The sequence below is a fragment of the Erpetoichthys calabaricus genome, chromosome 2 (assembly GCF_900747795.2).
Source record: "Erpetoichthys calabaricus chromosome 2, fErpCal1.3, whole genome shotgun sequence".
Taxonomy (NCBI): Eukaryota; Metazoa; Chordata; class Cladistia; order Polypteriformes; family Polypteridae; genus Erpetoichthys; species Erpetoichthys calabaricus.
The window spans coordinates 43,472,281-43,485,731 of record NC_041395.2 but is presented as its reverse complement, the minus strand read 5'-3'; the positions used below and the strand labels follow the sequence as shown (position 1 = coordinate 43,485,731).

The 13,451-nt window shown below is 36.8% G+C and overlaps 1 protein-coding gene across 1 annotated transcript in view; it reads left to right on the top strand.

Moving 5' to 3' along the window:
* Window positions 1-13,451, top strand: part of LOC114642846 (E3 ubiquitin-protein ligase TRIM39-like) — a 118,696-nt gene that overhangs the window by 65,839 nt on the left and 39,406 nt on the right. The window contains exon 6 of the mRNA XM_051922407.1: window positions 399-425. Within this exon, the coding sequence (XP_051778367.1) occupies window positions 399-425 (27 nt within the window). The remainder of the gene's footprint in view (window positions 1-398; window positions 426-13,451) is intronic.

Genomic DNA, 13,451 nt, shown 5'->3' with positions numbered 1-13,451 from the left:
TCATTTATGTAACTACCTCCTAGTGTTTGACAATTATGTTTTCAATTAAAAGCATAGCATAGTTATTCTGTTATAAATATAGATAATTGGAGAATATACTAAATATTTCAGTTTTGGTTTCCTCTTTTGTACACATTATTTATTCCAAAAGTCCTCCAGTATTCCATAACATGAAAATAATTGCATTGACTTTAGAGTATATAGTACCCTTTATTGCTTTAAAATTTGTATCTGTTTCATTTCTTCTATTTTAAAATGCATTCAGTACTTACACCGATGGAACGGATTACTGTTTGTATTTACTGTTTGTTTAAGTTACAGCATAAGGTCTGTAGTTGTTAATTTAAAGTACAGTGTAAGTACATAACCAATGTTTATTTGCTTTTTCCCCTTTATAGAAAGCAAACCCCTGATTAACAGCTCAGGTAAACTTTCTTACTACTTTGCAATCTTGTGCATTGGGAGGCTCTATCATTTGAAACATTTGGCACTTGGACAACTGTCTTTTCTGAATAATTGGAATTATATGAGGGAACTGTTGGTTGAAATAGTAGAGGATCAGTGTGGATGGGCAGTATTTGGAGGGAGATCAAAAAGAGAATAGTGGTGTTGGACTGAAAAGGTGAATGAGGCAATAAGAAAGAAGAAAGATGTTAAAATGAAGTTGGATTTGAATGAAAATAAAGTGGAATATAAAGTAGCTAAAAGAATGACAAAGATAGATGAGCCATTAACAGAGCTTATATGAAGAGACTGAGAGAGAGGCAAGGACGGGACAAAAGAAATTGTACAAGATGGCAAGGGCCAGTTGTGCTGCAAAAGATGATGAAATAATAAAATCTTTTATATGAGAAAGGAAAACTACAGATTATGGCTAAAGATGTGAAGAGGAGGTGTTTTTGAAATGTTGATGAATGAAGACATGTAATTCACAGAGCAGTCAGCAATTTGTGATCCAATTTGTGTACCACAACCAGATATATCTATAGAAGGAGTAAAAATGGCAGTAGACAAGATGAGAGCATAAAAAGCAGTAGGAGCAGATGAGGTTTCAGTGGACATGATCAAAGTATGTGCAGATAAAATAATAGGTTGCGTTGAGTGGAAAGGGTGTTGCAAGCAGTATGAAGATTAAAGAGTATACTGAAAGAATGGAGAGAGTCCATATTAGTGCTGGTCTTTAAGAATAACGGAAATATGCCTTAATGTTATCATTTTAGCAGAGCCAAATTACTGGCACACAGCATGAAGATTGTGCAAATTTTGCAGAAGTAAGAATAAGAGTAATTGTGAAAAAAAAAAATTAAGGTTGGATCCGCGATAGACCCCTTGTTCATCATTAGGCAGCAGATCAAAAGAAGGAGGGAGTTCCAGTTGAAAGCTTATGGTCAAACACAAAGAGAGTTCGTTCTACCAGTGTTCAGATGGTACAAGGTATCAGTGGAAGTGATAACAGTGGTAGTAGCATTTTATAGTGAAGCAATAAACAAAATGTAGAACATGTTTGGGGTTAACTGATACTTACTGCTTGAAAGCTGGTTCACACCAATGGTCAGCATTAAGCTCTCTATTGTTCATCATTATTCTGGATTATATCAGAAGAATTGTCAGGATGAATTGAGGAGCAAAGGTAGTATCTGCACATTACATCACATTAAGATGGGTCATCAGGTCATGGGACTCAGAGGAAGAATAAAAAGGAAGATGCAGGAATGGAATCAAGTGCTACAAGCACTTTAAATTCATATGGGTAAGGATCAAAGACAAGCTTAGGTGGGAACAGCTAATGTCAAGTCAAAGAAAGTAAGAGTGGCAGAACCTGTGAAAGAATTTAGGCAGGTGAAATCTTTAAAATATTTTTGAAGCTGGATAGAAAAATTAAGGGATCTAACAAGAGAAATGAAGACAAGGTTGCTAACAGCAGACAATGTATGGTAAAGGATCAAATGTGTGGCCTATGATAAACAGATTCCATTTAAGATAAAAAAAAACACTCCTCTACAAAACAATCGCTAGACCCACTCTAATATATGGCGCAGAAATATGGACTGTAAAAGAGCAACAGATATGAAAACTAGTGGTTATGGAGATTAAATACTTTGCAGACAGAGGCCATAATGATGAAATCAGTCAGGAAATGAATGAAACAACCATTGGAGACAAATTTCAAAGATCCAGCCCAATGTGGTACTGGTATGTGCAAAGAATAAAAGAGGGAAATTTAGTAAAATGGGCAGCACAGTAGAAAGGAGAAAACCAAGTTAAAGATGAATGATTTGCATCAAGGAGGATAGCTGAGAGAGACCATCACTTACAAACAAACAGAGATGTATGGAACTCCCCCAACTGGGTGAATCATCATTCTTTGCATTGTTTCAGACATTGAAATTTACAGTGAAAAACCTTTCAGTTCTTGCCATTGCGTGACTGTATCTAAACTATAAGAGTATTTCCTATATTATTTTTCCACTAACACTAGGTAACCTGATATTGATTTGATGGCATGATAAAAAAGCTACGTCATGTCCTGTTCATATACTTCAGAAGGGTGAAGGTAAAGACGGTGATGAGTCTTTAAGGTGGGTCAAGAACTGAACTAAGCCACTTGCTGTCATTTATTGCAAGTGAAATTGATAAGCACTTTGCTAATTTTACAGCAGGTATACAGCAGTGCCAATTGTATTTCACAAATTGTATTTGGGTGATGTACCAGTGGTATTATGTTGGATTGGGTTTCCTACTTTAAATGAGCAGTATCTGAAATGATGGTCAGGATTATCAGAGTGACCAAAACCTTGGGCCAGGACAAGCAGGAAAGTGTGTTTTATTCATGCTCACAGTTATCTTGTTAACTGATGTTATGGGCAATCACTGGGAATGTGACCAGCGTCGATGTGGCAGCTTGATGTAATTTCTGGATAGGAAATTAGAGAACTACTTTTGGATGAAGAAACGGGTTTAGTGCAAGATACCACATTTGGAGAGCATATGTTTAAATGATGATAACTAATCTACAGAGATCTGATCTGAGATATGTACATTTCCAAAATGTGTGATTGAAACAGATAAACATAGAGTGGTTAACAATATGAAAGTTAGTGAAAAATCACAAAAACTGAAGACAGACGATTTAAATTCTTAAAACTTGATGCCTGATGCAGCACCTCACCATCTGCTAAGATAAATTTGTGAGCAGTGATAAATTGCATGGATTTCTAGCAGGGATTATCTTCCTGTAGCTGTGAATCAAAAAGACATTACATATCAACAACCAGCCTCAAGCATTGGTCCTACAAACATGACATTTGGAGGATACGTTCCTTTATGGTGTAGGCACCCACTAAGAAATGATTTTTCCAAATTCTGCCCCTGAGGGGGTGAAAAGGGAATATTTTTTTTCCAAATTTCATCATCATACATAATAAAGTAATTAAATTTTTTTCAAGAAAATATAAGAAGCAACCTCAATAAACAACTATTGATAAATTAGAGATATGAAAAATTCAATAAAAAAAGATAAATCTTCATAGTAAAAAGTATAAAAGGACCCTTATGGAAAAGATGCAATCAAATACGTGATTTAGCACATACAACAAGAAATATAAAGACCTGATATTTTCAAAAATTAAAAATATACTATGTGAATATTTTTTTAACGGGTATTTTAAAGAAATTCAACTTAAAAAAGATAAAGATATAACAAATAACATATTAATTTATATTACTATTTTTGGTAATTATTGTTAAGTTATTATGAGAGATTTCTTTCATGAATGCTTCATATGGGATATAAAAAGAGATACTAATAAATAAAGATGTGTTTTAATAAAAAAGTTTTATTAAGCTCACATTGATGATCAGATTTTTACTATCTATTTCAAATTAGTGATAACTGAGACTGCAATTTCTTGTGAAGTAATCCCAGAAGGGATGAGTTCTTAGTATGAAATTGATTAAAAAATATATATCTTTTTTAGTTTCAAATAAAACATCAGGAAAAAGTATTGTTTTCTTTTTTGTTATACATAAGTTTACGTTTGTAAACTTAGTGTGACAACTTTTTAGTGAAATTATTGTGAAGCTAGCAAAGCGGTGGGTATCAGCTAGTTATGTATAAGAAAGAAAACAAAGAATACAATAATATGAAAAACACATTGATATGAAAAACAATATACAGTAAAAAAATGAAAAACTGGAAAATTGGAAACAGTAGTATACAGTTTTAAACAGGCAATATATAAAAAAGTAAGATCAAAAGAGAAATTAAAAGAAGATGTCAATAAAGGAAATCAAGTATATGGAACCAAATGATGATAAAGAATGTAATAATGATGACACAATGGATTTCAGGAATCAGAAGACAAGACATAATAAAGAAACAGTGGGTGGAGCAAAAGTCCCACTCATGTGGTAGATAAAAATAATTAATGGAGAAAATTGAAAATGAGGATATCAGATTAAGGAACAGTCCATCATAGGATTAAATTAATTTAGTTACACCTCAGGAAGGAATGTAGCTGGTTTCAAAATTCAGCCAATGTGTTTTGAAAAAACATCTTCATCAAGGCTTCAGTTAAGAAGAATCATAACTTATGTGTTAACTTTTCAGTAATATTTGTGTCATGCTAGAAAAATAAGTAAACCTGTGGTGTCCTACCTCATATTATGAAAGTCTAAGATTGAATTGCAAAGATAAACACAGGGTAATTGCCCAAATGCTTACAACTGGGGTTCTAAAACAAAAACGGAAAACACAACCTATGTTGAGAAAGGGTCTATCTATACTATCCAGTTATGCAAAACTGAAATTGCTTACCTAAAATGGCACCTGCCAGAATATACTGAAGAAAAGATATATAATTATAGTCAGTCAGTCATTTTCCAACCTGCTATATCCTAACACAGGGTCACGGGGGTCTGCTGGAGCCAATTCCAGCCAGCACAGGGCGCAAGGCAGGAACAAACCCCGGGCAGGGTGCCAGCCCACTGCCGGGCACACACACACACACCCATACACCAAGGACAATTTAGAATCACCAATGCACCTAACCTGCATGACTTTAGACTGTGGGAGGAAAAAAGAGCACCTGGAGGAAACCCACGCAGATACGGGGAGAACATGCCAACTCCACGCAGGGAAAACCCGAGAAGCAAACCCAGGTCTCTTTACTGTGAGGCAGCAGCGCTACCACTGCACCACCCCTATAATTATGGTGCTTGCTCAAATGTATGTGACAATATAAAAAATTGAGAAAAATAAAAATATAGAAAAATTTTTGTGTATATGATACCATGTTAGTAATTGAACAACAAAAATTTGAGGGATTCTCAAATGAATCTAAACGCACCTGAACATGTTGGCCTATTTATAAGTTGCCTAGTCCTTCAGTTGCTTTTATGTTCATTAGTTCTAAGTATGATTGACCGTATGGTTTTACCAATGTAAAATAGTGGACAAGGACATACCAATAGAGATGAGGCAAGGAATAATATCTGGCCAGGAGGCCACTGTTATGCAAGGACACGGGGAGACAACCTGTCAGGACTACATTCTCCCCTCATATGCTAGCTGGTAACACGGTAGCACTTGTAGTCCTGTGAGGCAGCCCAGTTGAGTTCCATGGGGGTGCCAGGGGAAGCTGCTGAAATTAGATCTCCCTACTTTGTGGGGCTTCTGTTTGACCCCAGAAGTCCTTCCAACGGCCTCTGCCCTAGTACTGGAAATACTCCTGGGTCCAAGATAAATGAAGCCACTTGACTTCATGGAACTTGGTGTAGAGGACAAAGCTGATCTGAAGGAGTGGAAGGTATTTGTGCTAATAAACCATTTATTTAAACCGGGACTGATGTTGGTGAAGTTGAGTCTGGGGTTTGAGGTGCTGCAATGCTCCCTACTGGTCACACCATTTAGTTCTACAGTTGGAACAATGTCCAAGTATAATGATTCCCTGTGATGTATTAATTGTATTATCTTTCAAAACTTGATTAGAGCAGCTAAAATGCAAAGAAGGAAAATGACCCAGGTGAATTTATATAGTTATGGTAAAAATTGAGAGGTTGAAGAAGTACAAAAGTGATTAACCATTGTGTGAAAACATAAATTGCAGTTGCATGAAAACACAAATAATGGAGGTTGAGAAAATACTGTAGAAAGTACTCATATGTTCCAGTGTTTTGATAAAATCCACCTTATGTGGTTACCATAAGAAGAATGCATATGAGCATAAACAATACGAGTATTAATGTTTTATTTTTTGAAGCCAGTACTATATCTTTATTGATGTTTAAAACTGTTTTAACAGAAGAATTAATACACTTTTAAGAATAACCTCTTGAGAAAACTGTATTTTCACATCTTGAGATACCTTGATAAAGTCACCACATTCAGAACAAATGCATCTCAATCTGAAGAATTATGATGTAGGTAAATTATTCCGTGACCTTGGATGGAAACTTAAAGACTGTAATAGAGTTTTTAGATAGAACATTTTAAACGAAGTGCAGTCATTTGAAAGTTTGAAGGAATGGTGGAAGAAGAATAACAAATTTCTAGTAAGAGTAGTTGAGGTGTTGGGTAAGAGAACAGGAGGGAGCCCACCTGGGAGCAAAGAAACATGGTGGTGTAGCAGAGAGGAGGAGGATGTGATAAATGCTAAGAAGGAGGCAAAAAAAACAAGGTTCCAATTAGCAGAGGGGGAAGATAGAGAAATATATTCGCAATTGCAAGAGCCAAGGCACAAGCTTTGGAGAGGGAAAGAGAATACATTTTAGAATAGTGAAGGCTAGGAACAAGGCTGGAAAGGATTTTAGTCAGATGAAGCAGATGAAAGAAGAGGAAGGTGTGGTCTTGAGTGAGCATGACATGATCGAGAATAGATGGAATAGCTACTTTGAAAAGTTGTTAAATGTATAAAATCTAAGGATAGTGTTTAGGGATGGACTCCCAAATGAAGGGGTAGTACTAAGAATAATGAGGGAGGAAGTAAAGGAGGCACTGAAAAAAATGAAAAATGGAAAGGAAACAGGATCGAATAAAATACCAGCAGAAGTGTGGAAGAAGTTAGGAGAAGAGGGAGTAAACGTGTTTTGGGATCTAATGCGGAAGATCTACTGTATGAACAGGAGAGAATAGCAGAGGAGTGGAGGAACTGTGTAATTGTACATATTTATAATGGGAAGGATGGTATTCAGGATTGTGGAAACTATAGAGGGAGAAAGCTGATGTCACACATAATGAAAATTTGGGAAAGGGTTATATTAAGACCAGCAATGATGTATGGAGCTGATACATGGACAGTAAAGGGAGTGCAGTGAAAGAAGTTAGATGTGGCAGAAATTAAATTTTTGAGATGGATGTGTGGAGTTACAAAAAAGACACTTGGAGATGTAACAAAAGTGGGAGAGATGTCTAAGAAAGCACAGGAAAGTAAGATGAAGTGGTATAGACATCTAGTGAGGAGAGACAATTAATATTTAAGCAAAAGAGCAATGGGAATGAAAGTACAGGGAAAGAGGAAGCAAAGGAGACCAAAGTGGAGGTGGATGGATAAAGTAAAAGAAGATCTGATGGAAACGAGCGACTGGGGAGGAAGTGCAGGACTGAGCTGTTTGGAGACAGTTGATCATGCACATTGACAACAACAATATTTATTTATGTAGCATGTTTTCATACAAATGATGTAGCTCAAAGCGCTTTACAAGATATATAAAATATAAAAATAAAATTAGGAAATAGTAATTAACAAAGAATAAGGTCCGATGGCCAGGGACAACAGAAAAAGCAAAAAAAAAAACTCCAGAGGGCTGGAGAAAAAAACAAAATCTACAGGGGTTCTGAGGCCACGAGACCACCCAGCCCCCTCTAGGCATTCTACCTAACCAAAAAAGAATCTAAATCAGTCCTCATGGTTTTCAGGCTTCACATGGAAGAATTAGACAATGATGGTCACGTGGACATCTGGCCTTTAATCCATCAATGTAGGAACTGCACGGTGCTTTGATCAGGTGGTGGTGATGCAGATTACCACCACAGAAATGCAGAAAAAGAATAGTATAGAAAGTAAGGGTTAGTACGGATTTCACAGCCATGAAAAAAAAGACAATTAAATGCACATACAATGAGGGTTCCACTAAAATGAAGCTATGAGTAAGCCATGTTACAATAATGGATTTTTACCAGTTTTTTAAAGATCTCCACTGTATTAGCCTAGCAATTTTCTATCTGTAAGCTAATCGAGATTTTAGGTGCATAACAGCAGAAGGCCACCTCACCACTTCTTTTAAGTTTAGCTCTTGGAATTATAAGCAGACACTCATTTGAAGATCTAAGATTATGTTTTGGAGTGTAAGGTGAAAGGCATTCTGAAATATAGGATGGAGCGAGATTATTTAAGGTTTTGTAAACCATAAGCAGTATTTTAAAGTCAATTCTAAATGGCATAGGTAACCAATGTAGTGACATCAGAACTGGAGAGATGTGCTCAGATTTTCTTTTCCTAGTTAAGATTCTAGCAGCTGCATTCTGCACTAGTTGCAATCGATTGATGTCTTTTTTGGGTAGTCTTGAGAGGTGTGCATTACAGTAATCTATACTAATTAATAAAAGGCAAAGCCCTCACTGACTCACTGACTGACTGACTGACTCACTCACTCACTCACTCATCACTAATTGTCCAACTTCCCGTGTAGGTGGAAGGCTAAAATTTGGCAGGCTGATTCCTTACAGCTTACTTACAAAAGTTAGGCAGGTTTCATTTCGAAATTCAACGCGTAATGGTCATAACTGGAACCTCATTTTTGACAATATACTGTAATGGACGGCAGCTTGATGGCCGTGGGAGGCGGAGTTGAGTGTCACGTCATCACGCCTCCCATGTAATCACGTGAAAAGACTGTGAACTGAGTAAGGAGAAATGAAGGAAGAGCCGCAAACAGCGAAGAACAAAAAATTAATTAAAGAATTGAGAAGGGAAGCATACAAGCATCTTCATAAGGGAAACAAAGCACGGTGTAAAACGTAAGTTTAAATTAAGTTTATTGAAACGCTCCCGTTGCGGATTGCAATAACATATTCACGAGATAAAAGAACTCAGTAGGGAGAAATGAAGGAAGAGCCGCAAACAGCGAAGAACAAAAAATTCATTAAACAATTGAGAAGGGATCGAAACAATAAGAAGCCAGCGAGTGAAGCATACAAGCATGTTCATAAGGGAAACAAAGCACGGTGTAAAACGTAAGTTTAAATTAAGTTTATAGAAACGCTCCCGCTGCGGATTGCAATAACATATTCGCGAGATAAAAGTTTAATGAGAAGACACGAGGTATAAACAAACCACACGCCATAGCGCAACGTTTGGGGCAACAGTTTCAACCATTCTATGATCTGCTTCTCGCAACTGAAAGACGGCACATGGCGGATGTTAGCCAACTTGCTGACCGCAACGTTAGGGGCTTCAACTCTGGCGCTGACGATAGAGATTCGATTCCCGAGACGGGATGAAGTGAGTGTGTATGCCTGATGAGCCCAGAATTAGGGAGAAACACGTGTCGCATACTCTTTGCATTATTTGAAAGTAAACTATTAAAACCATTCTATGTTCAGCTTCTGGGAACAGAAAGAGGGCACATGGCGGATGTAAGGCGACTTCCTGACCAACCACAAGCATTACCTGGCATGTAACCACCCATACAGTCAGATTGTGATTCAGAAAACGAATGCCATGAATGTAATTACCACGATCTACATACTGTCAAATAAATGAAACACACGCCGTAGCGCGACAGCTGTGAAAAGCGAGGTTCACAAAGAAAACAGATCCTTAACAAATTGTTATTGGTATATTTTCGATCCGTTTAAAAAGGTTTTCTTTTCTTCTAAAAAAATTAAAAGCAGTACTTCACCGCAACGAAGCGCGAGAATTTGGCTATATATATCTGCTTCTCACACTTAAAAGAGGGCACGTGGCGGATTTTAGATGACTTCATGACCAAACATAACTGTTACCTGCCAGGTAGGGTTTCCACTTTTAATACAAAAAAATAAGGGACGCATACTGCAGCGGGTGCCACATCCCAGTGCCAACACTTTGCAGACTGTACTTAAAAGACACGCCCTCCTCACTGGACAGTTAAAAAGACCAATCAAACTAACGATGACGTCAAGTATTACCCAATCAAAACTACGAGAGGAGGCATCTTCATAAAATGCGTGTGGGATGATTTGCATGAGACGCTGCTTTAAAAAAAATGATAAAAAAAATACGGGCTAAATCCCGTCCCGTATTGATTCAAAACGGGACGCGCAATTTCATTCTCAAATACGGGACGATTCCGTATTTTAAAGGACGGGTGGCAACCCTACAGTGCCAGGTAACCACCCATACAATCAGATTGTGATTCAGACTAGGAATGCAATGAATGTAATTACCCTGATCTACATACAAGGCGAAAGTCTGGCAACATTCAAAGATGATGGTTTGGGATAAGTATACCATAAAACATAAAAGAGCTTATGAAGCCTTGAACCAAAAAAAGCAAGATCTCAGAGATCGTAAAAAAAAAAATAGGAGGTAATGTCGTTTTACTCGCTGTAGATTTTAGTCAAACATTACCAGTTAATCCCCCAAGGAGACCAGCAAATGAATTCAACGCGTGTTTAAAATCCATGCTTCTCCCACGCTCGGTTATATGTCGCGTGTTCTCGGGTAGGTACACCAAAAAATGTATACATTTAAGCATGTAATGGGCAAACAAAAAATGAGGTACACCTGAAGGCACTGCAGTAGTACTTAATGTTACTTTACTTCTTAAATGTTAATGTTTTACTGTTTAATAATTTATACGCTTCTTATATGTTGTTCAAATTCTTTTATCAAAATACCAGTGACAGCGCAATGCACGATAACATGGAGTGAATACACCATACGCATCCGCCCACGGCCGCCCTGGTGTGCGCAGATAGGAGTTGATTCTACAATAAAATAAAATAAAGATAAAACCCAGGATTGTTTCCTGCCTTGTGCCCTGTGTTGGCTGGGATTGCCTCCAGCAGACCCCCGTGACCCTGTGTTCGGATTCAGCGGGTTGGAAAATGGATGGATGGATGGATGGATTTTACTGTTTAATAATTTATATTTATATGAAATGTGCTTCTTATATATTACTTCATATTCTCATATGATAATGATGTTAATGTTGTTTATATTGATTTCTATGATATTGAAACTACATGTATGTGTGTATATGTATGTATATATATATATATATATATATATATATATATATATATATATATAATATATGTGTATGTGTGTGTGTGTGTATATATATATATATATATATATATATATATATATATATATATATATATATATATATATATATATATATATATATACTACCAAAATACCCATGCTTCGCAGCGGAGAAGTAGTGTGTTAAAGAGGTTATGAAAAAAAAAGGAAACATTTTAAAAATAACATAACATGATTGTCAATGTAATTGTGTTGTCATTGTTATGAGTGTTGCTGTCATATATATATATATATATGTATATATGTATATATATATATATATATATATATATATATATATATAATATATGTGTATGTGTATATGTATATATATATGACAGCAACACTCATAACAATTACAACACAATTACATTGACAATCATGTTACGTTATTTTTAAAATGTTTCCTTTTTTTTTTTTCAAAACCTCTTTAACACACTACTTCTCCGCTGCGAAGCGTGGGTATTTTGCTATATATATATATATCTGTATGTGTATATATCTGTATGTGTATATATCTGTATGTGTATATACAGTGGTGTGAAAAACTATTTGCCCCCTTCCTGATTTCTTATTCTTTTGCATGTTTGTCACACAAAATGTTTCTGATCATCAAACACATTTAACCATTAGTCAAATATAACACAAGTAAACACAAAATGCAGTTTTTAAATGATGGTTTTTATTATTATTCAGGGAGAAAAAAAATCCAAACCTACATGGCCCTGTGTGAAAAAGTAATTGCCCCCTTGTTAAAAAATAACCTAACTGTGGTGTATCACACCTGAGTTCAATTTCCGTAGCCACCCCCCAGGCCTGATTACTGCCACACCTGTTTCAATCAAGAAATCACTTAAATAGGAGCTGCCTGACACAGAGAAGTAGACCAAAAGCACCTCAAAAGCTAGACATCATGCCAAGATCCAAAGAAATTCAGGAACAAATGAGAACAGAAGTAATTGAGATCTATCAGTCTGGTAAAGGTTATAAAGCCATTTCTAAAGCTTTGGGACTCCAGCGAACCACAGTGAGAGCCATTATCCACAAATGGCAAAAACATGGAACAGTGGTGAACCTTCCCAGGAGTGGCCGGCCGACCAAAATTACCCCAAAAGCGCAGAGACGACTCATCCGAGAGGTCACAAAAGACCCCAGGACAACGTCTAAAGAACTGCAGGCCTCACTTGCCTCAATTAAGGTCAGTGTTCACGACTCCACCATAAGAAAGAGACTGGGCAAAAACGGCCTGCATGGCAGATTTCCAAGACGCAAACCACTGTTAAGCAAAAAGAACATTAGGGCTCGTCTCAATTTTGCTAAGAAACATCTCAATGATTGCCAAGACTTTTGGGAAAATACCTTGTGGACTGATGAGACAAAAGTTGAACTTTTTGGAAGGCAAATGTCCCGTTACATCTGGCGTAAAAGGAACACAGCATTTCAGAAAAAGAACATCATACCAACAGTAAAATATGGTGGTGGTAGTGTGATGGTCTGGGGTTGTTTTGCTGCTTCAGGACCTGGAAGGCTTGCTGTGATAGATAGAACCATGAATTCTACTGTCTACCAAAAAATCCTGAAGGAGAATGTCCGGCCATCTGTTCGTCAACTCAAGCTGAAGCGATCTTGGGTGCTGCAACAGGACAATGACCCAAAACACACCAGCAAATCCACCTCTGAATGGCTGAAGAAAAACAAAATGAAGACTTTGGAGTGGCCTAGTCAAAGTCCTGACCTGAATCCAATTGAGATGCTATGGCATGACCTTAAAAAGGCGGTTCATGCTAGAAAACCCTCAAATAAAGCTGAATTACAATTTTGCAAAGATGAGTGGGCCAAAATTCCTCCAGAGCGCTGTAAAAGACTCATTGCAAGTTATCGCAAACGCTTGACTGCAGTTATTGCTGCTAAGGGTGACCCAACCAGTTATTAGGTTCAGGGGGCAATTACTTTTTCACACAGGGCCATGTAGGTTTGGATTTTTTTTTCTCCCTAAATAATAAAAACCACCATTTACAAACTGCATTTTGTGTTTACTTGTGTTATATTTGACTAATGGTTAAATGTGTTTGATGATCAGAAACATTTTGTGTGACAAACATGCAAAAGAATAAGAAATCAGGAAGGGGGCAAATAGTTTTTCACACCACTGTATATATG